This window comes from Tetrao urogallus, assembly GCF_951394365.1.
Source record: "Tetrao urogallus genome assembly, chromosome: 23".
In the NCBI taxonomy this organism is placed as follows: domain Eukaryota; kingdom Metazoa; phylum Chordata; class Aves; order Galliformes; family Phasianidae; genus Tetrao; species Tetrao urogallus.
In genome coordinates this window covers 2,301,673-2,328,442 of record NC_136836.1, presented here as the reverse complement: position 1 = coordinate 2,328,442, position 26,770 = coordinate 2,301,673, and the positions used below count along the sequence as shown (strand labels likewise).

The 26,770-nt window shown below is 60.3% G+C and overlaps 2 protein-coding genes across 2 annotated transcripts; both read left to right on the top strand.

The window, feature by feature from the left end:
- Window positions 1-69: 69 nt before the first annotated feature.
- Window positions 70-14,425, top strand: ASAP3 (ArfGAP with SH3 domain, ankyrin repeat and PH domain 3; the record flags this gene model as incomplete). The annotated part of the gene is given in 28 exon segments (XM_079546112.1): window positions 70-103; window positions 106-128; window positions 130-195; window positions 2,898-2,970; window positions 3,270-3,415; window positions 4,939-5,013; window positions 5,170-5,219; window positions 5,459-5,585; window positions 7,018-7,103; window positions 7,762-7,837; window positions 7,926-8,012; window positions 8,454-8,563; window positions 8,846-8,915; window positions 9,665-9,752; window positions 9,996-10,044; window positions 10,138-10,325; window positions 10,404-10,537; window positions 10,955-11,049; window positions 11,274-11,454; window positions 11,597-11,685; window positions 11,770-11,885; window positions 11,968-12,035; window positions 12,134-12,241; window positions 12,644-12,884; window positions 12,975-13,284; window positions 13,757-13,883; window positions 14,059-14,181; window positions 14,351-14,425. Coding segments are annotated over 28 exon segments (3,015 nt in total).
- Window positions 14,426-16,049: 1,624 nt separating this feature from the next.
- On the top strand, window positions 16,050-25,636 carry LOC306954939 (transcription elongation factor A protein 3-like; the record flags this gene model as incomplete). The annotated part of the gene is made up of 14 exons (XM_079546147.1): window positions 16,050-16,118; window positions 17,523-17,585; window positions 17,676-17,781; window positions 17,905-18,070; window positions 18,187-18,255; window positions 18,400-18,468; window positions 18,557-18,631; window positions 18,819-18,896; window positions 18,980-19,134; window positions 19,502-19,567; window positions 20,061-20,206; window positions 20,703-20,849; window positions 20,941-21,012; window positions 25,352-25,636. The coding sequence occupies 14 exons, from the start codon at window positions 16,050-16,052 to the stop codon at window positions 25,634-25,636; spliced, it is 1,566 nt and encodes a 521-aa protein (XP_079402273.1).
- Window positions 25,637-26,770: the final 1,134 nt, after the last annotated feature.

The window sequence follows — 26,770 nt, the reverse complement described above, 5'->3', positions numbered from 1 at the left end:
CTCTCCCGGTGCGCTCCGGTCTCAGCCCCGCAGCCAACACCCCCCCCCCCCCCCCCCCATCATCGCACCATGCCCGAGCAGCTCAGCGTGGCCGAGTTTTGGCGTGACCGGCTGAGGATCTGAGCTCACCCCGCAGCCGCCCGCCTTCGCATCAAGCTGCAGGAATGCCTGGGTGCCGTGGGGGCTCTGGAGGAGGTGAGTGGGGTTGGGTTGGGGGGGGCCGGGGGGGAGTTTGGGCCGCGCTCCCCTCTGAGCGCACTCCTTGATTCTTTATCCCGAGCGCTGCTGGATGCAGCTGTGGGAAAGCAGAGCTGAAGGGATTTGGGGATGGGGGGCTTCTGTTTGCATTGCTCTGAGCGCTCGGGGACCCCCATCCCCCCGCAGAGCTGCTTTGGGACCCTGAGCTGTTGGCATCCTCCAGCCCACTGGGTGATATCTTGAGGCCAGGGGCTGCGGTTTGGGGCCAAACCTCCCCGTTTTACAGCCCGACTGGTCCTCCAGCTCTGGGTGCTGCTCGGGGGTTGGCTCTGCCCCCAGCATCGTGGCTCACGGCTGAGAGCTTCTATACCCCGATGGGTTGCAGGGCCTCACTGCTCTCAAAGCCAGGGGAGGATTTTTTCTCTCCCCCCCTAAAAAGCCCCATCAGTATTGGTGGAGCTCAGGCAGGGTGCATTCATCCCCCTCTCCTCGCTCCTGCCTCCAGCAGAGGCTGTTCCCAGCTGGTCCCACATTCGCTGCCAACTTCTCTTAGCAAAGGAATGGCTTTGAAGGGCAGCCAGGGCTTACAGCCCCCTCCTCCCCTTGCAGCCCCCAGGCTGGGAACCCAGGGCTGGATGGTGGGATGGTGTGGGGCATCCCAAATTCTGCTCTTGGCTGGCAAGGGGGAGGCAGCTTCGGGCAGGAGGAAGCAGCAGGAATTTCACTTGGCTGCTCAGCTTCCCCGGGGAGGCTGTGATTTGGGGGAAGGGAGATGGGGGGTTTGTTGGGGGGACTGAGTGCTGGCACTGGTGACAGTGGTTCTGGAGTCTTTGGGGAGAGAGGCTGCAGGAAGATGCATCCAACTGAACTCTGATCCACCTCATCAGCACCCCATATTATTGCTGGTGCTTTGGGATGCAGGAGGGAGTGAGGATGCCCACTATGGTGCTGCCAGGTCTGAGCCCAGGGTATCCCACCAGCACCCCAATGAGCTGAGAGCAAGAGGTCTGTGGGGCTGCTGAGGTCCCCCCCCTTCTGCTCGGTTGTCTGGAGCTGTGCCGTGCCTCAGTTTCCCTCATGGGCTTACAGTGGGCTGTCCAGTCCCCTCCTGAGGGTCTCGTGTGGTTTTGGGGTAATGGAGGCAGAAGCTGCATCCCATGGGGGCTTGGACTTAGAGGGAAGAGTGGATGCAAGGCATGGGGGTCTGGAGGCCGGGTCTCTGTAGGGTGGCTGTGACCATAGAGCTGGTGGCTGCATCCTGCGGTGCCCATCACGGTGTCAGGGCTGCATCCTGCCCCACTCTGCCCCTCACAGCTTTGGGGGGATGCACCCAGCCCCCAGCACTGCTCCTTCTCCGGGCGGCACGGAGAGGGCGGGGGACCAAAGAATGACCCTATTGAGCAGTGTGTGCTGGGTGAGGGTGGCTGTGCTGCAGGTGCGGGTCCGTCCCTCCCTCCATCCCCATAGGGAATCCCTTGTCACCGATGTGGCTCCATTCCCTTCCCCACACTGTCCCTGGTTCTTGCTCTGTGCCGCCCCATGTGCCCCATGGAGGGGGGTTGCCCCCATCCCAAAGCACTGGAGAGGTTGCGTCCCCCAGATACGCAGTGCCTGTGTGCACCCCCAGCCTCCGGTGCTGCCTCAGTTTCTCCTCCCTGAGGCCGTGCTGGGATGCTGTGTGGTTGAGGGCAGAGCTGTGCCTGGGGACTCACAGGCATCACTGATGGTGTCACCCCCCCAAAGCAGGGGCTGCTCTGCACTGCTCCATGGTACAATAATGAGGAGCACAGAGGCAGCACGGCGCTGCCAGCATGCCCCCCATGGCGTCCCAATGAGAGCTCTGGGGGGGCTTCTGCCTTCTGCCTCTCCCTGCAACCCCCTCCCCATCCTGGCAGCTTTCCCCTCGAGGAGGGACCTCTGCACCTCCCAGGAGTGGAGCCAGGCTGACCCCGCTGTCAGGAAACGGACCTTGACATCAGCCCCAAAACCTTCACGGAGAGCAAGAAAGGGAGAGAGAGCTCTTTATTGCAATTCCTCCGCGGTTTCATCCCTCGCCCTTCGCGCTGTTCACGCCCTCCAAATATTTCCAGCCTGTTATCATGCCTCTGCTACCTGCAGCGCAGCCAAGCCGCCCTTAACCCTTTCCTGCTGGCTGGAGCTGCTTGCAGGGCTCTGCCCGCCTCTGAGCAGCGCTATGGGGCCAGGGTTGGTGTTGGGTTTTGTTTGCAGCAAGGTATGGGGCTGGGGGAGGCGAGGGGGGGATGCTTCTGAACCCTTGCACGAGGGGATGGCAGAAAGCTGCATCCCTGGCTGTGGGATCTGCGTTTCTTCTGTCCCATCAGCAGGATGTGGGGCTGGGGTTTGGCTCTGCCCCAGGTCCCTGCACGGAGCCGGGGGCCTTGGTGTGCTCCTTATGCTGTGCCATACGCTATGGGTACGTGTGCTGGCGTGGCAGGGGCAGCCTGAGGCAGCCCTGCTCTGTGGTGGGTTACCTTCATTTTCCCCTTGGTTGGAGTGAGCCCCTGTGGGAGCTCTGGAGGCATTTTCACAGCTGCTGGGAGCTTGGATCCAAACAAATTGGGGTTTCAGCATCCTTAGCACCGATCCTGCCCTGCTGGGTGCCTCCTGTCCCTGTGTTGCGCCCACCCCGCTTGGCAGCAGCCCCCAGACTGACGGGGTTTGGTACTTTGCTTTCTCAGAGCCTGGATGGGGACCAAGCCATACTGCAGAGGATCAGGAAATACGTGAAAGCCATCCACGTCTCTGGGCTCAGTAAGTGGTGCTTTGAGGGATGTTGGGCATCCCTGCAGTGGGACAATGCCATCCTCCGGTGGTGGCCCTGGGAACGTGGGGACTTGTCCCATGCAGCCTGGCCTTGGGCTGGGGTGCCCTGTTTGGCTGAGAAAAGGGTTTTAGCAAAGGAAATCTTGGGACAGTGGTTCAAGGGAGCATCGCTGCCATCCTCTGCTCCGAATCGCAGCTCTGCTGGGATGGATGGGGATGCGGTGCTGGTGCCGGTGGCACTTGGCAGCGTGGTCTCACTGTGTCCCCTACCCCCAACCCTGGCACAGCCCACGTGGAGAACGAGGAGCAGTACAGTGAAGCCCTGGAGAACTTTGGCAACAATCACCTCTCGCAGAACAACCACGAGCTCTCCACTGGCTTCCTCAACCTGGCCGTCTTCACCCGTGAGGTCACCGCGCTCTTCAAGAACCTGGTGAGCACAGGAGGGGAACCGTGCAGCCCTGCATGGCCCTCCCCATCCCACCGTGCTGAGGTGACCCCATGCATCCCACCTCGGCCCTCCCCATCCCATCCTGTGCTCAGGGTCGCACTTACAGGACACCCCATTCCCCCTTTGCTGCATTGTCTCTCTGTCCTCTCTGTCCCAAGGCACCAACGCTGTGCTTTGCCATGCGGTTGGAACTGGGGTTTTTTTTTTGGTGTTTTTTTTCCCCCCCCTTTCCTTTCTGTTTTTATTTTTTTCACATCTCTGATCTCGCTTGCCAAGAAATAAATCAAAGCCACGCCGAGCCGCGCAGTGGGGCCGTGGGGAGCAGCAGAGGCAGCTGGAGGGGGCTGTGCTCTGCCTGGCGTCTCTTTGCTCCAAACCAACTTCTTATTTCACTTTTCCCCAGCACTGTGAGCTCAAAATCTGGGATCCTGTTTTTGTGCTGGGTGGGATGGGAGGCAGCTGGCTGTGTGTGTACCCAGCACACTTGGGGCACCCCGTGCTGCATTCCTGCCGCTCTCCTCTCCAACCCCTTTTCTGAACCCCCCCCCCCCCCCCTCCTAAAATGGGGTCTGTAGCCTTTGGCTGTGCTTAAGGAACAGACTTGTTGTTGCTGCCCTTCCCCCAGCAGGAATTTCAGATTTCGGCATCCTCCTCTCCCAGTTACCCCAGCATGGGCCTCTCTGCTCCTCTCCTTCTCCATCCCATCTCATCCATCCCAGCCGGAGCCCCGCAATCCATGGGCTCCATGGGGAACCCTATTCAGGGAAGGAGCTGAACCGGTTCCCTGGCTGAGGGCAGTGCAGCATCACACCCCACGTGCTGCAGCCGTGGGAACAGCTGCCCACAACCCCAACCCCTCTTGGGGCTGCGGGGTCCCTATCCCTGCACACCTGGAAGGATGCACCCCGTTTCCCATCCTTCAGGGACAGATCCTGCCCCCAGAGCTGGGCTTCTCTTGCGAGCAAAACCCCACTGGGAACCCTTTATAAGGGCGAGCAGGATTGTTTTGTGGCGTTGGAGCTTCCTATCTGATGCCACCACTGTGCAAAAGGCCGTCAGCATTGCGCTGAGCCCTGCTGGGTCATCCCGAGCTGCTCTAACAGCCCCCCCAGATTGATGCAGCCCCATGGGCTCGAAGTCAGAGGGGAGCACTGAGACAGCCCTGCCCCCCTGCCCAAGGAGGGGACACCTTGGGAAGCCATGTGACGTCAGGAGGGCTCTGGGACCGGTGGCACTGCGGGATGCGGGGGGACGGGGCGGTGATGGGGGGGGAGCAGCTCTGGTTCTGGCAGCCGCAGCGCTGATGTGGTTTGTGGGAAGGGCTGCACGTCAGACATCTTGCAGCCAGCTCCAGCAAGCCCCAGCCTGCTCCGCCAGCAGCTCCCAGCCTGCTTAACCCTTCCTGGGGCAGCTGCTGAGCTGGGAGGGTCCCAGCTAGAAAGGACCCTGCGCTCTGGTGTGGGGACACTTTGGGGTAACCCTGTGCCCATCTCTCCCCTTTCCAGGTGCAGAACCTGAACAACATCGTCTCCTTCCCCCTGGACAGCTTGCTGAAAGGGCAGCTGAAGGACAGCCGCATGGTGGGTCCCCATTGCATGCTCCTTGGTGTGGGGAGGCACAGCCTTTGAGGATCTTTTGGGAGACGCAGTGATGCAAAGCAAAGTGTCCACGCCTGGGCACTGCCTGTCCCTTCGTCACCTCTAAGGGCTGCCGTCCCCTCTCTCCTTTTGCCACAGGACTCCAAGAAGCAGATTGAAAAGGCCTGGAAGGATTACGAGACCAAAGTGTAAGCGACCCACTTCCTCCAGCAAAATCCACCTAATCCCCCTCTGCACAAAGGCGTTTTGTCCCTTACGGGTTCTGCTCCATCCTTGCCCAGCTGGAGAGGCTGGGGATGCTTTTGGTCCATCCCTGCCCCATCCCAACTCTTCTGCAGCTCCGGAGGGATCCCCCTGGTGCAGGGCCGTCCCCAAGGTCCCCTCTGGTGCAGGTCTGCCCCCAGCCCAGCTTCGTGTCACCCTGCAGGGGGAAGATGGAGAAGGAGAAGGAACGTGCCCGCTTGGCGGGGGTCATCCAGGCTGAACCGTCGGCAGCAGAGGTGGCAGAGGACACACAGAAGGAGCGGAGGCTCTTCCAGCTCCACATGTGTGAGGTGGGGGCTGCGCCGGGGGGGTCGGGGAGCGCTGTGCTCAGAGTGGTGAAGGGAAGCTGGAGTCGTTTCCCATCCCCACCATGCAAGCAGTCCCATGTAGACACGGTGCAGGATGCTCATCTGTCCCCATCCATAATGTTTCCTGGCTCGGGGGCCCTGCTGTCCCTTCCTTGGGGATGTGGGTCCAAATGTCACCATCGAGTCATCCAGTCGCAGACTCCTGGTGACTGCCCCCACCTCCCCTGGGTCCTGCTCCCATGCAAAGCCACAGCCTGGCATCTGGGGCAAAAAGCAATCCTTACTGTTAAACCCCCCCAAAAGAAGCACTTTTTAACTTTGCTGTTTGCACTGTTTGCCCAAGCAGGGAGGCTCACGAGTGTCCCCAGGTACCGATGGCAACGATGTAGCACAGAGACCCAGTGCCACCCGCCCTCCCCAGCACTGTCCCCTCCCATTGGGGAGCACAGGGCAGGGTGCAGGGGAGGAGGCTGCACCCGCTCCAGGGTCGGGGCTGCTGCTGGGGCTGGGCCTGATGAGTCACTGCTTTGAATAGCACCACTGTGAAATAAATAACAGCACATGGAAACGCGGCCTGGCTGGGGAGGGGCTGCTTGCATTGGTCGCCTGGAAGTGGGGTGCAGCTCTGTTGGGGGCTGGCTTGTGGCTGCTGTGCTTGTATGTGGGTTTTGCTGGGGGTGGGGTGCATCTGCCCACCCTGCAGTTGGGAGCATCCTCGTGTGGGTCTCAGCCTGCTGTCCCCATCAACCTGGGACATGGGGAGGTCCCCACGAGGTCACTGTCACCCATGTGCTTCTCCAGCTATGGGGAATTGTCACCATCCCTCCTGCTCCCTGCAGGTGGGACATGGGGTGACCCATGGGCTCCATCCCACTGCTGTTCCCCCATGGAAACCCCCACAGCTGATGCTGGCTGCCTTCTCCTCCGCTCACCTCTGAAATCACAGCACAGGGAGCGGGGGGAGCCCAGCCCACAGCTGTGTGGGGCTGCAGCCCAGCTCACAGCAGGAAAGCTCTGCTTTTGGGGCTCGTGTGCCCCATGGACTCAGGCTCTTTCTGCCTGCAGGTGATGGCAGGGTTTGATGCACAAAACATCACTTTTTTTTCTTTCTTTCTTTTTCTTTTTTTTTTTTCCTCCTCGAACCAAGTTGTGTTTGGGTTATTTATTAACTCCAGAAGCAATCAGCAGTGAGAGCAGCGTGCTCAGCTGCAAGCACTGGGGCCCGCCTCGCTCCTTCAACTTCCCAGGGCTTGGAGGCTTTCCAAAGCCAGCTTTTTGGGGGTGGTCCCTGCCTGCAAACCCACCTCGTAGCTCCGCTCCTTGAAGCCCAGCCAGCAATCTAACCCTCCTGCCCGCAGGGTGAGGGCTGGTCCTCATCCCATTGCCTACAACCCGCTGCTTTCTGCCCCCCCAGTACCTGCTGAAAGCCAGCGAGAGCCAGATGAAGCAAGGGCCGGATTTCCTGCAGAGCCTCATCAAGTTTTTCCATGCTCAGCACAAGTAGGTGCTCATCCCTGGGAGCGTTTGTGGGGCTCTGGGGACGGTCCTGTCCCCACTGTGGGGACTGGGCGACCCCACCGAGCTGTGGGGAGGATTCTGGGCAGGGTTCGTTGCTGTCTGGTTGGGATTGTTGGCTCGGGGAGCTGCAGATGTGCCTGTGAGGGCTGGGGGAAGGGGCTTGGCTGGGGATGTATGCGATGATTTGGTTTTTGGATGGGTTTCCAGAGATGAGTTCAGCTCCGCTGTTAGCTCAGAGCTCGCAGCATTTGGGGCACAGGAATGTCCCCTTTTTTTTTCTTCCTGCTGTACCCTGGGGGTGTTGGGGCCGTGTCGACTTCTCCAGTGGGGAAACTGAGGCAGAAAGGAGCAGTGGCAGAGCCCTCAGCTGGGCTGCCAGGCCCAGGATCTGAACTGTAGCAGAGAGAGATCAGCTTGAGGCCAATGCTGTCCCACACACCACAGCCATTTGGGGTACCTCACCTCCACGGACTGGATTTGGGCTTCAGCAGCATCTCTCCATCTCCCATTTGTAGAGGAGCTGCAAACAAGAGCAGCTTCCCCAGGAGGCTGCAGCCATCCCTGCCGCGTCCTCACTAAATAACCTCTTTTTCTCCGTTCTCCCCATTTGCATCTTAATTGCACTGAAATAAATGCCCAGTTTCTTCCAAGACGGCTGGAAGGCTGCCCAGAACCTCTACCCCTTCATCGAGAAGCTGGCTGTGTCCCTCCACTCGGTGAGTCCCCCCCCACCTCCCATCCATAGGGGATGTGTCCCTGAGCTGCCACCACCCCCCCAGTGACAGCAGCCACCTCCCGTTCCAGCTCCACCAAGCACAAGAGGAGGAGGTGAAGCAGCTGACGCAGACCCGCGATGCACTGCGCAGCATCCTGCAGCTGGACAGCAAGGAGGTGAGAGCCAGCTGGTGGGGCCATGGGGGGGCTGGGTGCTCAGTGAGTGCCCTTATCTTGGGGACAGGGAAATGAGAGCTGGGGGACATCCTTGGAGGAGCAGAGCAGGAGGGAGACGTCAGTGGGAGGAGGATATCTATAGGAGAATGTTATTAGGGAGGAGGATGGCCATGGGAACAGAGCAGAAGGGATGCTTGGAGGAGGACATCCATGGTCCTCCTGAGTATCAGGAAGTATGTGTGGAGAGCATGGGGGGGAAGACACCTAGAGGAGGGCATTGCTGGGAGGAGGCTGTTTATGGGAGCAGTGCAGGAGGGATGGGGAGCTTTGCCCTCCAGAATGAGATCCCCCAGGACTTTGGCCACCTCTACCTCTCTCACAGTGCTTTTTAAATGAGTCTTTTTACTTTTTTTTCTTTTTTTTTTTTCCTGATGAGCTCAGGAAAACCTGAGCAGGAAGAACTCTGGCAGTGGCTACAGCATCCACCAGCACCAAGGGAACAAGCAGTACGGGACAGAGAAGTCAGGATTCCTGTACAAGAAGAGTGATGGGTGAGGATGAGTGTTATTTACCCTGGCTGCTCTCATGAGAGGCCCCAGAGCTGGGAGACCCCAAAGTGGACTCATTTGGATGAGGGTTTCAGTGTTACCAGACCCTCAGGAGCAGTTGGTCCTGTCTGGTCTGAAGCTGTGTGCTTTGTAAGGTACAAAAGGTGCAACCCCAGGTCCAGAAAGCCATCAAACCTCTACTGGGCGCTGCTGCAGGTGGTGTGAGGGCAGGTGGATGTGGTTGGGGTTGCGTGATGAGTCCTCACTCCTCCTCCTCTGCCTCAGGATCCGCAAAGTGTGGCAGAAGAGGAAATGCGGTGTGAAGTACGGCTGTCTGACCATCTCCCACAGCACAGTGAGCATCCAACCCCATGTAAACCATAGGGGGAAATCTGGTGCGTGGTGGTACGCTGTGCATCCCAAGACAGCCCGGTTTGCACCATCTCCTGCTGAATACTGGTGGGAGTTGTGCAGCATGGGGCTGGAGGATGTTGGATGGGGGTCCAGTCGTTGCATGGGGTTCAGGATCCCACATTGCGGTGTGGAACCCCAAATTGTGCATGGGGGGAAAGGGGAGGGGGCTGGAAGAAAGAGGTCACCATTCCACTGCCTGGGGGTTGAGGACATGGGAGGGGACAGGGGCAGCGTGGGGCTGGAGGATGCCAAAAGCCACACAGCGCTCGCTGCCCTTTGGGAACGTGACTCCACGTCACGTGGAGGCTTTTCTCCATTCAGTCCAAGTGTCCCGTTTGCACCCCGTGTGTCCCAGCAGCCATTCGAGCCACCAGCCTGTGCTGCGCATCGGTGCAGGTTGGAGGGAGGGAATGGTTTTCTCCATGGGGGCAGCGAGGGGGGCGTTGAGGGTCCAGAGGGGCCCAAAGGATCTGGGATGATTTTGGGAGCGTGCTGCCCTCTGGCGGTGGAGGCTGCGAACTGCAGCAGGGACAGAGGATTCCGTGCCCCATCGCCCGTCCTACAGAGGGAGAGGGACCGAGCCTCTGCTTGTCCCAAGAGGGACCACCGGGATGGTTGTGTGGTGACACACATCGCGTCCCTCATCGTGTCCCTCATCCTTTAACCCGCTTCTGTCCTGGTGCCTGGCAGATAAACCGTCCCCCTGTAAAGCTGAACCTGCTCACCTGCCAGGTGCGGCCCCACGCCGAGGAGAAGAAGTGCTTCGACCTGGTGACACGTGAGTGCCACCACTCCATCCCTGTGTGTGTGTCCACTTGTGGGTCCCTGCAGCAGACCCGGGTCAGGCTGTCCTGGGACTCAAGGGCGCGTGAACGGTTGTGAACTGGAGACAAAGAGGGGTTGGGTGGCAGTGATGGGAGAGGGACGTGCTGCGGTTTTTCTAAAGCAGCCCTTTGCAGTCCCTTCTTGCGATTTTGTCCTTTCCTAAATGCCTCGCTCCCCTCTTTCCCCGCCCCTACAGACAACAGGACGTATCACTTCCAAGCAGAGGATGAGCAGGAGTGCGTGGTGTAAGTACTGCGAGCATGCAGAAGCATTGCAGGGCTGCAGCCTTTGCTCCGAGCAGTGCCCTCCTGCATCCCTGCTCTGCTCCCCCTGCTCAGGTGGGTCTCGGTGCTGCAGAACAGCAAAGATGAAGCCCTGAGCAATGCTTTCAAGGGTGAACCGAACGGCGGGGCGGCCTCAGCAGGCAGTGGGGCAGATGGCAGCGTGCAGGAACTGACCAAGCTGGTCATCAGCGAGGTGAAGAACATGCCAGGCAACAAGCAGTGCTGTGACTGCGGGGCGCCGGGTAGGTTGGGGCTTTGGGATGCAGGGAGATGTGGGGGGTCGGGAGGTGATGCTGACCCCCCCCCACCCCACCCCACAGACCCCACGTGGCTCTCCACCAACCTGGGCATCCTGACGTGCATTGAGTGCTCTGGCATCCACCGGGAGCTGGGTGTGCACTACTCCCGTATCCAGTCCCTCACCCTGGACGTCCTCAGCACCTCTGAGCTGCTGGTAGGGGGCTCCCTGTAACTGGGGGGGCGTTGCATCCGCTGGGTATCATCCTCTGCTTGGGGTCTGGGTGCAGATTTCGACCTTCCCCCTCCCTCTGCTCTGCGCCTGCTGCTCGCAGCTGCCCTCATTTTGCCCAGCTGTGACTTACAGTCCCCCATGTGGTGCCGCAGGGATGCAGGAGCCCTGGGAAGTGATGAGGGGATGTTGGCAGACCCCCCCAGCACCCCTTCCCTCCTCTAACAGACCCCTCCTATGAGAGAGGCTCTTCCCTGGGGGTGGCGGATGGGAAGATCCTACATGGATCTGGTGAACTCCCCTCTCTGGGATGAGGAAGGGGCATGGCAGGGGGGCAGGATGTGGGGCTGTGGGGAGGCCCCTCCATGCGTTGTGCTCACTCCCTCTGCCCTATCACCCCAGCTGGCTGTCAGCGTTGGGAACACACGCTTTAATGAAATCATGGAGGCCACGCTGCCCACACAGGACTGCCCCAAGCCCTCAGCTGGCAGCGATATGTGAGTCTGGGGGAGCGCAGGGTGGGTGGATGGGAAGCTTCCTGCCTTGCCCCCCTCACCCCCCCCCCCCCAATCCCTATGAGAAAGCTCACAAGATGGGTCACCCCGCTGTCCCCACTGCTCTTTGGATCCTGCGCCTTTTGCAGAGGTCTCTCCCTGCTGTGACACCATGGGAGGAGGCAGGAAGGTGTGGGGTTCCCACACTGACGCTGACCTCCCTGCAGGAGTGCACGCAAGGAGTTCATTGTGGCCAAATACATGGAGAGGCGCTTTGTGCAGCGGGGGGGGGCCAGTGAGCCCCACCGCCTCCGGGATGCCATCCACAACCGTGATCTCCTGGCCCTGCTGCAGGCCTTTGCTGAAGGACACGACCTAGCCAAGCCCTTGGCCAGCCCTGAGGGCCAGGTGAGCTGTGTGCATCCTAAACGGTCCCCCAAACCCCATCTCTGAGGGTTCTGCGGGCTGCGAGCATCCTCGGGTTTGGGGTTCTGCCCAACCTGCGGGCTGTGAGCATCCTTGGGGTCAGCCATCCCCTCCCTCCTCGCAGCAGGACGCAGGTGAGCTGGCGCTGCACATGGCCGTGCGCTGCGCGGACCGATCGTCCCTCCCGCTGGTGGATTTCATCATCCAGAACGGGTGCGTCCCATCGTGTCCCACTGCCACCCTGGATGGCACTGGAGCATCCCCACGAGGTGCTGAGCTGCTCCTGGCTCTGTGCAGGGGGATGCTGGACCGGGTGACGCAGGATGGGAACACGGCGCTGCATTACGGAGCGCTCTACAACCAGCCCAACTGCATCAAGCTGCTGCTGAAGGGCAAAGCCGCCTTTGGGATGGGTATGGGGCTGGGATGTGGGGGTTGAGGGGTCGGGGGCAGCGGGGTGCTCTCCAGGCTGCAGCCCCCATCCCTTTTCCGTAGTGAACGCAGCGGGTGAGACGGCGCTGGATGTGGCACGGAGGCTGAAGCACAGCGAGTGCGAGGAGCTGGTAGGGGGGGCACGGGGATGCGCTGGTGCACGGGGAGGGGGCACCCTGGACCCCCCCACACACCTCCCACCCTGTGCTGAGACCCTGCTGTGGTGCAGCTGGAGCAGGCGCAGGCGGGGAAGCTCTCCCTGCAGGTCCACGTGGATTACGACTGGGAACCACCCCAGGAATACACCTATGACAGCGAGGATGAGCTGGAGGAGAAGGTGGCAGTGATGGGGGGCAGGGAGGGGAGACCCTGTGGGCACAGCAGCGGGATGGAATGTGGGGCAGGAAGGGGTGTGGGTGGGGTAGGGAGGAGCAGGAGGGCGTGGGGGTAGAGAATTGGGATGAAACAGTACAGGTAGGATGGGGGAGGCTGTAGGGGTGCAATGGTACAGATGGAGCAGGAGGGTGTAGGGGTACGGAATGGGGGTGAAATAGGGCAGGTGGGTTGGCTGGGGGCTGTATGGGGGAAGAATTGGGGTGCAGTGGTGCAGGTGGATTTTTGGGGCTGTAGGAGTGCAGAATTGGGGTGCAGTGGTGCAGGTGGATTTGGGGGGGCTATAGAGGTGCAGAATTGGGGTGTAATGCAAGAAGCGCACCAGCATCTCTGGGTCTGGCCGTAGGTGAGCCCCCTGCAGCGTTCATTCAAGGGCCCCTCACCACTGGCTGCCAGCCCCCCGCCCGCCTGCCCCCCCCCACCACGCTGGAGCTGCGCAGGGATGGACATCACCAACCAGACCTACGAGAGCATCCTGGTGGCTTCGCGTCCCGCACCGCGCCGGGCGCACAGCGAGGAGCTGCCCCCTCCCCTGCCCCTTAAAAACCCCACCCGGGGCGGCCCCCGCTCTAAGCACAGCCCCACGGGTGAGTCTGAACCGGGGGAGGGAACCCGTGGGTGCCGTGCCGCCAGCCTCGCTGTCCCCATCATGTCCCCGTTGTGTCCCCCCACCCCAGAGCGCCCCGAGCTCCCCCGGCAGACGTCAGAGCCGCATTTTGCTGGTTTGACGGAGACCCCCGCGCCGCGCAGCCTCTCTTCTTCCTCCTCCTCATCCTCCTGCAGCGCGGGGGCTCTGGAGGGCACAGCTCTGCCCCCCCCGGCTGCCAGCACCCGCAGCCCCCCCGAAGCGCGACGGGCGGCGTATTGGGAGACGCGCTCCGAGACGGAGAGCGGAGGAACACGGAGGGGGACGGAGCTGAGCGGCCCCTCCCCCGGGCAGCCCCCGCCGGGTGCTGTGACCCCCGATGTCACTCCCGTCAAGTTTGGGTAGGGGTGCATTTATGGGGGATGTTGGGTGGGGGTCCAGCCGTTGCATGGGGTTCAGGATCCCACATTACGGTGTGGAACTCCAAATTGTGCATGGGGGAAAAGGGAAGAGGGCTGGAAGAAAGAGGTCGCCATTCCACTGCCAGGGGGTTGAGGACATGGGAGGGGACAGGGGCAGCGTGGGGGATGGGGGGGGGGGAGGACAGTCCCTGGAGGTGACACAGGTCCTTAAGGGGAGGACGCCAATAGGGCCAGATGGGAAGTCACCACATTTTGTTCTATTCCTTTTTGGGAACGGTTTGAGGGAGAGTGGGGGCTGCTGGTGGCTGTCAGCCTTCCCCCTTCCCCCCCCCTTATAATAAAACTCCTCCATCACCACCTTTAGTGACACCCTACTCCCTTGGGTCCCATCGTGGTGGGGGGCAGACAGGGGATGGGGCAGGGACTGAGGTGGCCCCCAATGTCCCCTCAGCTCTGAGAGCACCCGCTCGTACCGGCGCATCAGCGGCGTGGTGGGCAAAGCCACCCCCCCCCAGAGCCCCGAGGACCCCACACCCAGCAAGGTGCCCCCCGTGCCCATGCCTCGACGCTTTGCTCCGGTAGGTGTCACAACTTGTGGGGGAGGGAAGGGGATCACAGGGGGTACAATAGACGGGGAGCATCCTTGCTGCTCTCTTTCGTGGATGGAGGGATTGGGGGGGGTCTCATCTAATGTGGATGTAGGGTGGGGGTGCTGCTGCCCCCTCCCCCTCACTGACTCCGTTCCTGGTGCAGGCCAAGGGGAGGCAGAAGAGGGTGAAGGCAATGGTGGACTGCAAGGGGGACAAGGCACGGGAGCTGACCTTCTCCAAAGGGGAGGTGATCGTGGTGACACGGGAGGAGGATGAGCAGAGCTGGGTGAGCACTGTGTGCCACGGCCCCCCCACCCCGCTGTCCTTGCATTCCCTTCCTTCTGGAGCATGCTGCTGGGTGATGCCCCATCTAGGGGGTCACCTGGATGATGGCTCTCTCCCTGTGATGCACAACGTGACCCCCACCCTCCGTCCCCCCCTCTCTGCGCCCCCAGGTTGGCTTCATTGAAGGTGACGGCTCCCGCACCGGTGTCTTCCCCGCCAGCTTCGTGCACCTCCTGCAGGACTGACTGCATCCCCATTGCCTTCTCCATCCCCGCAGGGTTGGTGGCACACAGGGTGGGCTGTGGCCATCCTCAGTCCCCTCTCTGCTGCCATCCTCTCCTCTTGGCATCGGGTCCATGACATGGCACCGTGCTGGATGCTGCCCTCCAGGGGGACTTGGGGACCCCTGTGTTGGGAAGACCCCTCTGGATGGCGGTTTTGGAGAGCCCGAGGGCTGCCACCCCCCCTGTGGCTGTCGGGCAGAGAATGGAGAGGCTTGCTGCACTGGTGGCATAAGGTTTGTGGGCTCGGCCCATCCCAGGGCTGCAGGGATTTGGGGCTGGGGGCTGCCCTTCACCCTCCTTTCCCTGAGGGGGGAGATGGAATGCGGCCCCCACTCCCCATCCTACAGGGGGCAGCTGCCGTGTGCCACCTCTGCCATAACTGTGAAGTGGTTGCAATTGGTAGGAAACAAGATAAGGCTTTTCTCCATCATTTTAGGGATTTGAGGGGGGGGTGAGGGGGGGTTGCAGCTACAGCCTGCCTCCATCCCCTGTCTCTGAGAGCCCTCCAGAGCAGCAGGGCTGGAAGTGCCTTAACACCTCTCCAAAACCCCCACCAACCGTCCTTTAGGTGGGTGCTGGTCACCGCCTGGCTGTGGGGATGTCAAGGTTGGGGGGAAATGAGGGGTGCTCCATGGGGGCCCAGCTGCAGCTGCTTTCTGGGACCAACATTCCCCCATCCCTGTGATTTATCCTCATCCCCCGGACGTTTCATCTCAAAGAAAGAAAACTTCCTGTGTTTGTTTGTTTGTTTTTCATGTTTGCTCTCTCTCATTTCTAATAAAACCATCATTTTTTAATAAGTGCCCTGTGTGCAGCCCCCTGCCCCCCCCCCCCCCATTGATGATGTCCTTCCATCCTGATGCTGGGGTCCCTATTAGGACAGCAGGGGTGGCAGCAGGGAGCCGGGGTGCGCAAGCAGCACCAATGGCTGGCCGTGTGTCTCCATTGCAGCAGCATCCTTCCCTCCCAGCTCCCTGCTCTGCCTTTGCTCGGTGGATGGACTCTGGGCTGCGGAAACACCAACAGCACCTCAGCGCGGTGCTGCGCCATCCCTGCAGCTCAGCCCCAGCCGTGCTTCCTTGGGGCCGTCGGTGCCTCAGGGCAGCGCTGCCACGGGCTGAAGTCCAGGCTCTCCGCACGGCGCAATGTTTGCAGCAAGTTGCATCAAGCCTGCGTGGCTCCGGGCGGCACAGAGGCCACGTCCCAGCACCCTCCCAACGCCAACCCTGTGCTCCGGCACCTCCTGGAGCCCCCTGAACCTCCCGGCCCCAAAGGGCGCAGCGTCCCCATCGCATCGCCTCCCCCAGCACGGCAATCTTTGTCCCGCTTTGCTCTGGGCTATATTTAGCCCTGCCCCGTGCTATTTCGCTTGCCTGGCAGGAGTTTGTAACTGGTCGGGGCAGCCACACCTCCTTTCTGCTTTCCTCCCTTGCTTTCCTTCCTTCTCTTTTCCCCTTTTCCTCTCCTTGCTCCGCTCCGTGCCGCTGCCCCATGCCCTCTGCGCCCACCTCGCACCCGCACCGCGGCCACCAGCTGCAATTTGCTCCTGCAACCACCAAAGCCTGGAACGTTGCGAGCTCCCAGCATGGGGCCTGCTGAGGAGCTGGTCCGGATTGCCAAGAAATTGGATAAGATGGTGGCCAGGAAGAGCACGGTAAGGCAGGCGAGTGCAAGGTTTGCACAAGCGTGCAGCCCTTGTGCGTATTGCAACGGTGTTTGCGCAGGTGTGCAATATTTGCACCTTTGTGCCTGTTTGCACGTGGGTGCAAGATTTGCTTGTCTTGCCTATTGGGACACGTGTGCAATCTTTGCAGGCTTGTGCGAGCGTGTTTGGAGGGTGCAGCAAGGCTTGGGATGAGGAAGGGAGGAAAAGCACAGGTTTCCCCAAGGCGGGGTGGGAGGAGGAGGAGGAGGAGGGAGCTTTGCTCTGCCTCCGCTGCTGTTGCTCACAGCACAGGGAGTGCTGAGCACCCCAGGGTGCTGCCCAGCACAAGCCTGTGGACCTGGAGCAGGCATCCATGGGTGCACCCCATTGCTTGAGGTCATGGGGATGGGGTGTTGGGGGGGGGTGGGGGTCCTGGGTGAGGACTGGTGGCTCTGAGCACCCCTTGGTGTGGGAGCAGTGTGGGTGACAGGTGCTTGGAGCCCAGCCACCAGCACCCAGGGCTGGCACCGCGAGCTCAGCAGTGTGCAAAGAACTGAACAGGGGGTGGGAGCAGCACCTCAAGTGCAGCTGTGCCTTTTGTAACCATGCAAAGGGAGGAGGCTCCCCTGCAGCCCAGGGGGTTTGGTGCCATGACCCAGCCGTGCTCCCTGTGCACCAGGTGAGGACCCAGTGGTGATCCGGTTCCATGGGGGGGGAGGAATGGAGGAGAGCCTAGCCCTCAAGGTTAATATTTGACTGTTCCAACCGGACTTTGCCCTGGCAAGGCACGGGCTGCCCTGTGAGGCTCATGGCAGTGCCATCCCCCCAAACCCTGTGCTTTTGGGGATGCTAAAAATGCAACAACTCAGACTCCTTGGCAGCCACGTGGGCAGTTTGCTCTTCCTTTTGCAATTGCCCTTCTCTGCAGTTTGCCTTGCTGGAAATGACCCCAGTGCTCACAGGTGACCCTGCCCAGCCTCACGCTGTGGTTTCAGCCCCCCAGCCCTCCTGCTTTAGCCCACTTTGGGGACAGGACAGAGCTGGAGGACAGCATGAGGATGTCCCCTGAGCCGGGAGCTCTGAGCAGTACAACTCTGCCATGCTACCTGCACCCTCCATCTGTTCCTGCAGCTCTAAAAATAGCGGGGAGGAAGATGACTCCATGCAGAGCCATGCTGGGATATATATAACCCCACAGGCACCGTGTGCCCGAGGGCCAGGCTGGGAACCTGGTGCCATGTGGCCCTTGGGGGTGCACTGCTATCCCCAGCCTTTCCCATGGGTGCAGGTTTGGGTTTGATGGGAGCGTCGCTGGTGGTGGACACGCAGTCCCAGTCACTCCAGGCACCCCTTCGGTGTCTCCACTTTGATGGTAGGTCCTCTATGGGTCTTGTGTTCCTTCCCCTGCCGTAGGAAGGGGCTCTGGACCTGCTCAAGTCTCTCACCGGTTACACCATGACCATCCAGCTGCTGCAGGTGAGAGGGGTCGGGGGATCCTGGAGGGATGGTGGCGCTCATCCCAGCACTGCCACCTGGGGAAGGTGACCCTAGAATGTCCATCCCCAGACCACGCGCATCGGGGTGGCCGTCAACTCGGTGCGGAAGCACTGCTCGGATGAAGAGGTGGTGGCCTCTGCCAAGATTCTCATCAAGAACTGGAAGAGACTGCTGGGTGAGAGGGGCAGAAAGCCCCCCCCAAATGCCCGTAGTGGGGTCTTGGTGCCCCCAGCCCCACATCCCACACTGGGGTGAGGTTTGGTGTGTGCTGTGCCTGTGACCCCCACTCCATCCCCAGAGTCCTCTGCCCCCCCAAAGAAGGAGAAGGACGCAGATGGGGAGAAGGAGAAGAAGGAGAAAGAGAAGAGGTTGGATGTCCCCAGTCCCAGTGAAGGGATGAACTCCCAGCCAGCAAAGCACCACAAGAACCCGACCGAGAAGCACAGAGAGAAGCACAAGGAGAGGTGTGGGGTTCAGTGCATGGTGCAGTGCCACAGAACCAGGATTTCCCTTTCCTTGTGCCAAAGTGGGGGCTGTTCTGGGGCTGTTTGCTGAGCCACCCCACTCTCTCTGTCTGCAGGAAGCCCAGCAAGTCCAGCTCCCACGCAGCCCCCACAAAGGGCCACCCCTCTGACCCCAACCCAGAGAGGTACCTACCAACCTCCCCCTGATTGTTGGACACTCTGGGGGGGCTGTGGAGCACTTTGCTGATGGGGCTGGGCAGGACCTGGTGACACGGGGGTGCCGGGAGCTGAGAGCATCTCTCAATTTCCTTTTGTGCTTCGCCTTGAAGGGAGCCCAGCGCCGGGCGGAGCCCCACTGCACCCTCGAAGAAATCACCTCTGGATGGCAAGAAGGAGAGGTGGGGGCCCTGGGTTGGGCTGGGGGGGACTCCAGACCCACCACTCGGTCCCTATTGCTGTGCACTGACACTGGGCTGCTCCTGCCAGGAGGGACTCTGCCGACTCGCGGTCCTCAGCCGCATCCTCTTCTTCCTCCCCGCAGAAGAGACCCTCAGGAGAGAGGTACGGAGGGGGCACCCCCAGCTCTGCATCTCCCAGAGATGGGCTCAGGGGTGGGCGCTGTGGCGGTGGTGGCTGCCGGTGCCAACCTCCCCACGCCTGGCACTGCTGGGGGTGCTGTGACCGTGGGACAGGTTTGCACGCACCATTGCTGGTGTTACCGCTGCCGTCCCCCCCATGTCACCCCCAGGAGACCCTCAGTGGGTGCCAACCCCTCGCCAGCTCCCAACGGCTCCCGGCGCAGCTCCAGCGACAGCAATGGAGACAGGTAGGACCCATCCGTCCCCCCATCCAGAGGCTGCCGTGCCCCCAAGCTGTGCGGGATCCCAAAACCTCCCCATGCCTCCACAGAGCCAACAGCAGCAAGGGCAAAGCGGAGACACCACGGACCCCCAGCAGCCCCTCCTTCTCATCCAGTATCTGCCTCCTGCCCCCCTGTTACCTGACCGGGGACTCTGTGCGGGACAAATGCATTGAGATGCTGACGGCCGCGCTGCGCATGGATGGTGAGTGGGATGGGGGGTGAGGGGTGTTTGGCCCCAAAAGGGAGGAAAAGGAGATGCGGGGGATCTTGGTGAGGGGTCTGGATGTGGTCATTGGAAGGGGTTAAGTTTTTGGAAGGACAAAGTCTTGGGCAGAGCCCCCGATAAGTTTCCATTGAGTTTCCATTGACTTTCCCACTGTGTGTCCCATTGGGTGCCTGTTGGGTGCCCTATTGTGTGTCCCATTATGCGCCCCATTGGGTGCCCCATTGAGTTTCCCATTGAGTTTCCACTGGAGGTTCCCCATTGGCTGCTTTGTTGGAGCTCTGTGGGTGCAGGATGAGGCCCTTCTGCTTCCAACCCCATCGTCACCCCCTTCCTCTCCCTACAGATGACTACAAGGAGTTTGGTGTCAACTGTGAGAAGATGGCATCCGAGATAGAAGACCATATCCTTTGTGGTCCCCGGGCTGCTGCTGCTGCGGGGTCCTGGGGTGGGGGACAGGGACAATGTGGTGGAAACAGGGACAGGAATGGAGACAGGGACAAGGACAGGGTGTGAGGAGCGCTGCCAAGGCCTGCCTGGCCCCGCTGCCTGCAGAGGGAGCCCGGAGCCCGTACTAAAGGCTGACGCTGAGCATCCCCAGCCTGCTCCATCCCATATGATCCCACCCTGGTGCTGCACGTCCCAAATCCCTCTGCTTGGGGACCTGTCTTTCTCCTTAGGGAATGAAATAAGCGCCCCTTCCCAAGCCCAAGGCATCCTTACTGCTGTTGGGTGCCGGCTTCTGGTCCAGCGCAGCACCGGGCTGTTCCATTCTACTGGGACAGGGCCACCTCCTGATCACCCCCAACTTCATGCTTTGGGGTCTCCCCCTTGGCCACAATCAACCCCACAGACCATTCCTCCTTCAGAAATTTGCTTCCCTTGACTGGCCCCACATATCTTCCACGAGTTGAAGAGCACGGACATGAAGTATCGCAACCGGGTGCGGAGCAGGATCAGCAACCTGAAGGACCCCAAGAACCCCAACCTGCGGAGGAACGTGCTGTGCGGGGCCATCGCGCCCGCCCTCATTGCCCGTATGACCGCCGAGGTGCACAGAGCTGTAGGGTTGAGGATGGGGTGCTCGATCCCCTGGGTGGGTTTGAGTCCTTCAGCAAGCGCAGAGCACGGGATCGGGTTGGATATTAGGAAAAACCCAACGGCAGTGCACTGGAATAGGATGCTCAGGGAGGTGGTGGGGTCACTCTGGAGTGTTCAAGAGCTGTGGAGACATGGCAGTTGGGGGCATGGGTTCACAGAATCACAGAATTGTAGGGGTTGGAAGGGACCTCCAGAGATCATCGAGTCCAACCCCCCTTGGTTGGGTTGGTTGGGTTGGACTGGGTCATCTGGGAGGTCTTTTCCAACCTGAATGCTTCTACGAGTGGCCACGGTGGGGACGGACTGACGGTTGGACTTTATGACCTTAGAGGTCTTCTCTGATGGCCCTCAGCCCAAATCCCGCAGAGACAGGAGGATGAAGGCCTACAGGGGTTGACACCCGTGGGTGGTGACCAAAAGGTGCTGACCTGGTCCCCTTATGGCAGGAGATGGCCAGCGATGAGCTGAAGGAGCTGCGCAATGCCATGACCCAGGAGGCCATCCGTGAGCACCAGATGGCCAAAACGGGCGGCACCGTCACCGACCTCTTCCAGTGCGGCAAGTGCAAGAAGAAGAACTGCACCTACAACCAGGTGAGCCCTGAGGCTCCTCACACCCAGGGAAACCCAGAGATTTAGGGGAATCGTCAACGTCTGCTGACATGGCTGCCTGCTCCCCCTCCAGGTGCAGACACGCAGTGCTGATGAGCCCATGACGACGTTCGTGCTGTGCAATGAATGCGGGAACCGCTGGAAGGTGCGTAATGGGCTGGAAGGGGGGCTCAGCATCCCCCCCAAACCTCCCCTGTCTCATTGTAGGATGCTGGTCCCCCTCGTTGCCCCCCAAACCCCATTGTGGGCAGTGATGTGGTGCGGCCACCGTGTGCTCACAGGACCCCAAAGCGGGGGTGGCAGCACCTCCCCAGCACCTCCCAGCAATGGGACCGGCTGCCCCCAACCCTGGGCTCTGCTTCCTTTGCAGTTCTGCTGATGACGCCCAGTGGGGCTGGAGGGGGACGCGACATGGATGGGACGTGGTGACAGAACATTGGGGTGGAAATGAGAAGCAATGGGGTGGCCCCAGCCCCCCTCCCCCCCCCCCCCCCCACTCCCCATCCCATTGCACTGCGTTCCCTAGAGCCTCCCACTGGTTTGCTCGGGAAGAACCCAATGAGTTTGAGCCTTTTGTACTGGGAACCTGGATTGGTGTGGTTTGGTTTGGGGGCAGGAGGAATGCTGCCCCATGGATGTAGGGCTGGGAAAGGGCCCCAAGCCTTTCCTTCCCCTTGTCCTATGGAGTGCAATGGGAGGACATGGAGGTTGCTGCATCCCTCTGCTCCGTGCCACATGGACTGTCCACCCTGCACCTTGGGAAAGAAGAAAGGATGGGAGGAGAGGAGTGGAAAGAAAGACTCCAGCTATGGCAATAAAAGCATGAGCTGCCTCTAGCACCGAGTGCTTTCTGAAGGGAAAATCAGTGCCTGTGCCTCAGTTTCCCCCAGTTGCTCCTCTGCCATGGGGAGGAGGTGACGTGGGATTTAGCTCTGCATTGGGTTTGCATGGCCAGGGGCGGGGGGTCTCCATGGGCAGAGTGTTTGTGGGAGGGGAAGCACATCCCCAAAGGCTCAAGGATATTTATTGCCAGATTTGGATGCTGTTACCCCGTTCTCCTGCACCTTGGTGGTTCTGAGAGGAGCCATGAACCTTCACAGCCCTGGGAAAACACCTTGGGCATTGGTACTTGTTAGCATACCAAGGTCATTAGTGAGCCAAGAAGGCAATTAGTTCCACTTGTGAAATGTGGCTGCAATTAAGGAATACGGCGGATGAATAAAACATCGGTGCAACTAAGAGCACTACAGAAAGGTCCAATCCATAGCAGGGAAAGCAAAGCCCCAGCACCCACCTGTGTCTGTCTGTCCCAAAGCAACGTGAGCGTATGTCCTGCCAGCACAGGGAGGTTGGGAACAGGTGATGGATTTATTGCTCTGCTCAGAATTCCTGCGCGGGGCTGTAAATAGCCACGGGCAGCTGCTGTGGGAGCTGAAGGGTGCAGGGGTGTCATTGGGCAGGGGGCAGTGAGAGTCCCTCTGGCCACTTGCAGGGGTTGACGTGGGCTCTGGGCAGCTCTAGGGGTTGAGCCTCCAACCCATCCCATGGGGAGGCTGTGCACACCTGCGTGTGCTGGAAAACCCAGTGCCCAACTGCGGGTTTCCAAAGCAATGGCATTTGGGATCTGATGTTTGGGGTCTGTGTCACCCCCTGAGGCCGTGCAGGTGACATTCCCAGGGCTGTGCCCACACAGCTGGCAGCCCCCTCACCTGCTCAGCGTCCCCCTCCTGCTCAGGAGGTGACTAAAATGTGTTGAGTTCCCCCTCAGGGCTGCACCTGCAACATCTCACTGCTATGTACATCGAGGCCCTGTGGCTCCCAAAAAGTACCTCTACAGCATCTCTCTCTCCTCCCTCCCTCCCTCCCTCCCTCCCTCCCTCCCTCCCTCCCTCCCTCCCTCCCTCCCTCCCTCCCTCCATCCATCCCTCCTTCCATCCCTCCATCCCTCCATCCATCCATCCATCCATCCATCCATCCATCCATCCATCCATCCATCCATCCATCCATCCCTCCACCCCATCCTCCATCCACCCATCTATCCATCCCTCCATCCCTCCATCCATCCATCCATCCATCCATCCATCCATCCATCCATCCATCCATCCATCCATCCATCCCTCCATCCATCCATCCTTCCATCCCTCTATTCATCTCTCCATCCATTTACCCATCCCTCCACTCATCCACCCACCCCTCCATCCACCCACCTATCGTCCATCCATCCCTCCATCCATCTCTCCACCCATCCATTCCTCCATCCATTCCCCCATCCATTCTCCATGCATCCCGGCAGTGATGCTGCCCTTCTCTCCCACTCCTCCATCCTTTTTTTTCCCCCCCAGTCTTGACAAAAATAAGCAAATAAGCAAATAAATAAATAAATAAAATCAGTGCTGGCAGTTCGTTGGTTTCCATGACAACCCCATTTCCTGGTCCTTTCCCCTGCGGTCCCCAAGGCTCTGCAGTGATGGGTGGCCATCACTGGGGGGGGGGGGTTGCACGCTGTGCAGTGCAGGGACACAGCTGCTGTTTACCCACACCTCCATCAGCAGTTTTTCCTCTGTCCTTAAAGGCCGGGAGGCTCTGAATTCGGGGGATGCACGACGTGAAGAGCAGACCCCAAAGCGCCCATCCCCGATCCCAATGCAGCCATGCTCCTTGTCCTCCCGACGAGATTTCCTCCACCTGGAGCTCGCAGGCATCATTTCCACACAGCATCCCCTCTTGCGCCCCCCTCCTCCCCCTCTCCCCATCCCCGTGCTGCACTGCCAGAGAATGGGATTCACACCTCTGGACGGGGACAACAGCACTGCGCCCATCTTTGCAGCACATGATGTCCCTTCTTTGCTCCTGTTTGAAAATCAGGGGGAAAAAAAATAATCGGTTTGTCACCTGCAACCTTTGTGAGGCGCTGGCGGCAGCGGGCTGAGCAGCAGGGATGCCATCCTGCAGTGCCACCCCGTCACCCCCCACCCCTCCCTGGATGATAAAATGCATCTGCTGAGATAACCCCGACCGGGAGCTTTGCTTGGAAGGGTGAAACACATGGAAAATTACAGGATTTACGGGATGACAGAAGGTTTGCTTTCCCAAAAGCAGACCCTGTGTGGTGATTCCCCTGCTTTGCTGACTCCACACAGCCTCCCCAGAATCTCAGCTTCGGCTCTGCCCCCAAATCCACAAAGCAGCCGCCCTCAGTTGGGTTAACCCCCATCCCTGAGCTCTGCATAGGGGTTAGGCGACCTAAATAATGATGGGGGAAAGATTGCAGCAGCGTTGGCTTCCCCACCTGACGCTGTGCTCCTCCCCACCAGGAGCTCTCAGGCACTCAGCAATTAAGAGCAGCAGATTGATCTGTGGTGATCTCATGAAGCACCAGGCAGCTTGAGGGAGCTGTGTGTGCCCCCATTTATTTACTGGGGTTTGCCCTGCTCTGGGCTGAGGGCTCACCCTGAAGTCCAGTCCCTCTGCATCCCATCTGTGCCATGCACACAAAGGGAAAGGATTTGTGCTGCACGAGGGAAACGTTTGCGTGTTTTCCAGCCTGCCCGCATTGCCCCCAAAGCAGCATCTCAGCACACCTTGGCCATGCACAGCCAGCACAGCACGGCCCACGCTGACCCTGCAGCTTTGTTTTGCTCCCTCTGCACCTCGACTCCATTCCCCCGAGCTCCGGATGAGCCCCGACACGGGGCTGCACCGCCCAGCACCCGCCCTGCCTTCCAAACCCAGCTCAGAAACAGCTCGTCCTGCAGCAAACCCGTTACCCGCAGCAGCTCCGAGTCTGGCAGGGTCAGCAAGCGCCAAGGATGCAAACGTTAATTAATTGCACTCTGCAAAGCAGCCTGGCCGTGCAGGGTGCGTAATTAGGGAGCGAACCACAGAGGGCTGTGGAGCTGAGCTCCTGCTTTTGGGGGGGGGGGGGGTGGGGTTGGTTTGCGGCCCCAGTGTCACCTGCTGGGCCGGCACCACCTCGCTGCCCTCCACCTGGCAGCAGGACGTGGCATTTCCCGAGGGCAGAGCGATGAGTGCGTGCGGAGCGGAACTGCTGGCGAAGGGCGATGCGGAGCCGCGGAGCCTCGGGGGGAATCGTGCGCTGATGCTCTTACAGCGCTGCTGCCGCCGCCGTGACTCATCCCGGCCCGCCGAGGATGCGCTTGGATACGGAGGAAAGGAGAAACACCAGGAGAGAGAATAAACGCTCTGCTCAGAAGGCGCCTCCGCTATGGAGAGGGAAAAAAGTCCCCCTGCCGACTGCCCGTGGCTCCAGCCCCATGGCCACGTGCTGCCAGCCCTGGCCACGTCCCCCAGTGCCACCAGCCCTCCTCCAGGCACAGACGCACCGCCCCACAGCGGCATCCAGATCCTGAGCCCTCTGTGTGAAGGCTCTTCCCAGTGCCCACCCTGCAGTCTGCCCCGGTGCAAGTGGAGACAGTTCATCCAGGTGATGGGTTGGTAGAACTGTGCTGCACCCATGGGCACAGCTCTGCACCTACATCTGTGGGTACTGCTCCTGCATCGAGGGGTTTCACCCCTACATCTATGGATACAAATCCTACACCCATGGGTACCACCCCTACATCCCTAGGTATCACTCTTACACCTATAGATACCACTCCTGCACCCATGGGTGCAGCTCTTACATCCATGGGAATCACCCCTACATCTATGGGCATCACTCCTGCATCCGTGGGTATCATTCCTACACCTACAGGCACCACTCCTGCATCTATGGGTACAGCTCCTATATCTATGGGTACCACTCCTGAATCTGTGGGTGCTGCTCCTGCATCACTGGGTGCCACTCCTGCATTGCATCCATTCACCTGCCCACGTTTTGCTGCACATTGGTCATGCAACCTCAGAGCCATGGAATGGGTTGGGCTGGTAGGAACCCAGCTGCCTTTCTGCAGGAGGAAGGGCTAAAAAAAAATGATGAAAACCCTTGAATCAGCATCATTGCAGCTAAGCCCGTGGGTTCCCATGGCTCACCCGTGCTGCTGGGTGCATTGGAGCTACAAGAAGGGCTTTGCACATCCAACACAGCCTCCCCAAACCGCTGCTGCCGTTAAAGCCAGCCGGGACTGCGGGTGCTCCACATTTCTGCCCAAACTCAACTCACAGCCAAACACTCCCATGCTCTGACTTCCCCTTCTCCCCAAGCCAACCCCATCGGTGCAGGGAGAACAGCTGCAGGCACATGAATAAGTAAAGGGGAGAGCCTGGAGTGTGGGGTGGAAAATGGGATGGGAACAGAGCGCAGCTCGACGGGGGAGCAGTGGGGATGGATCTGGGTTAGTGCTGACCTGAATTCCCCACATCAAAGCCCACATTCCTTCCTTCCTCGGGGGAGGTGGGTGCGTGGGCTGAGGCTGCGGGGACCGAGGAGCCACAGCTGAGCATCCTCGTGTCTGGGCATCGGGGTGGGGAGGCAAAAAGAAAAAGGGAATGCTTTGTATGCCTTCCCCTGTGAGCAGGAGAGGGGTGAAGCCGGGGGTCTGACAGGTCCCCCATGCTGGGGGCAACGCACGGACATACAGCCTGTGTGCAGCCAAAGGGAGGCAGACACACAGCTGTGGTGATGGCCTTTGGAAGCTGTGCCTCTGTCCCCCCCCCCCCCCTTGGACGTCTCGCTGCCCGATGACTCACTGCATGTGAATGCTGCAACGCATGGAAGCAGCGCGGGGGGGGGGAGCAGCTCCCCAAATCTGGGCAGCCTCTGCCAGTGTGCAATCAGAGCTTCATTGTCAGCCTGAAAGGGGGGGGGGGGGGAGGGAAGGGGGGTGTGAAAATACCAAAATAAGCGACAATCAGAGAAAAACAAATCCGATGGGTGCGCAGTGCTGGCGGTGCCCTGCGCCCTTCCCTGCTACGGGGCCAGGCACGATGTTGGGAGGGGTGGG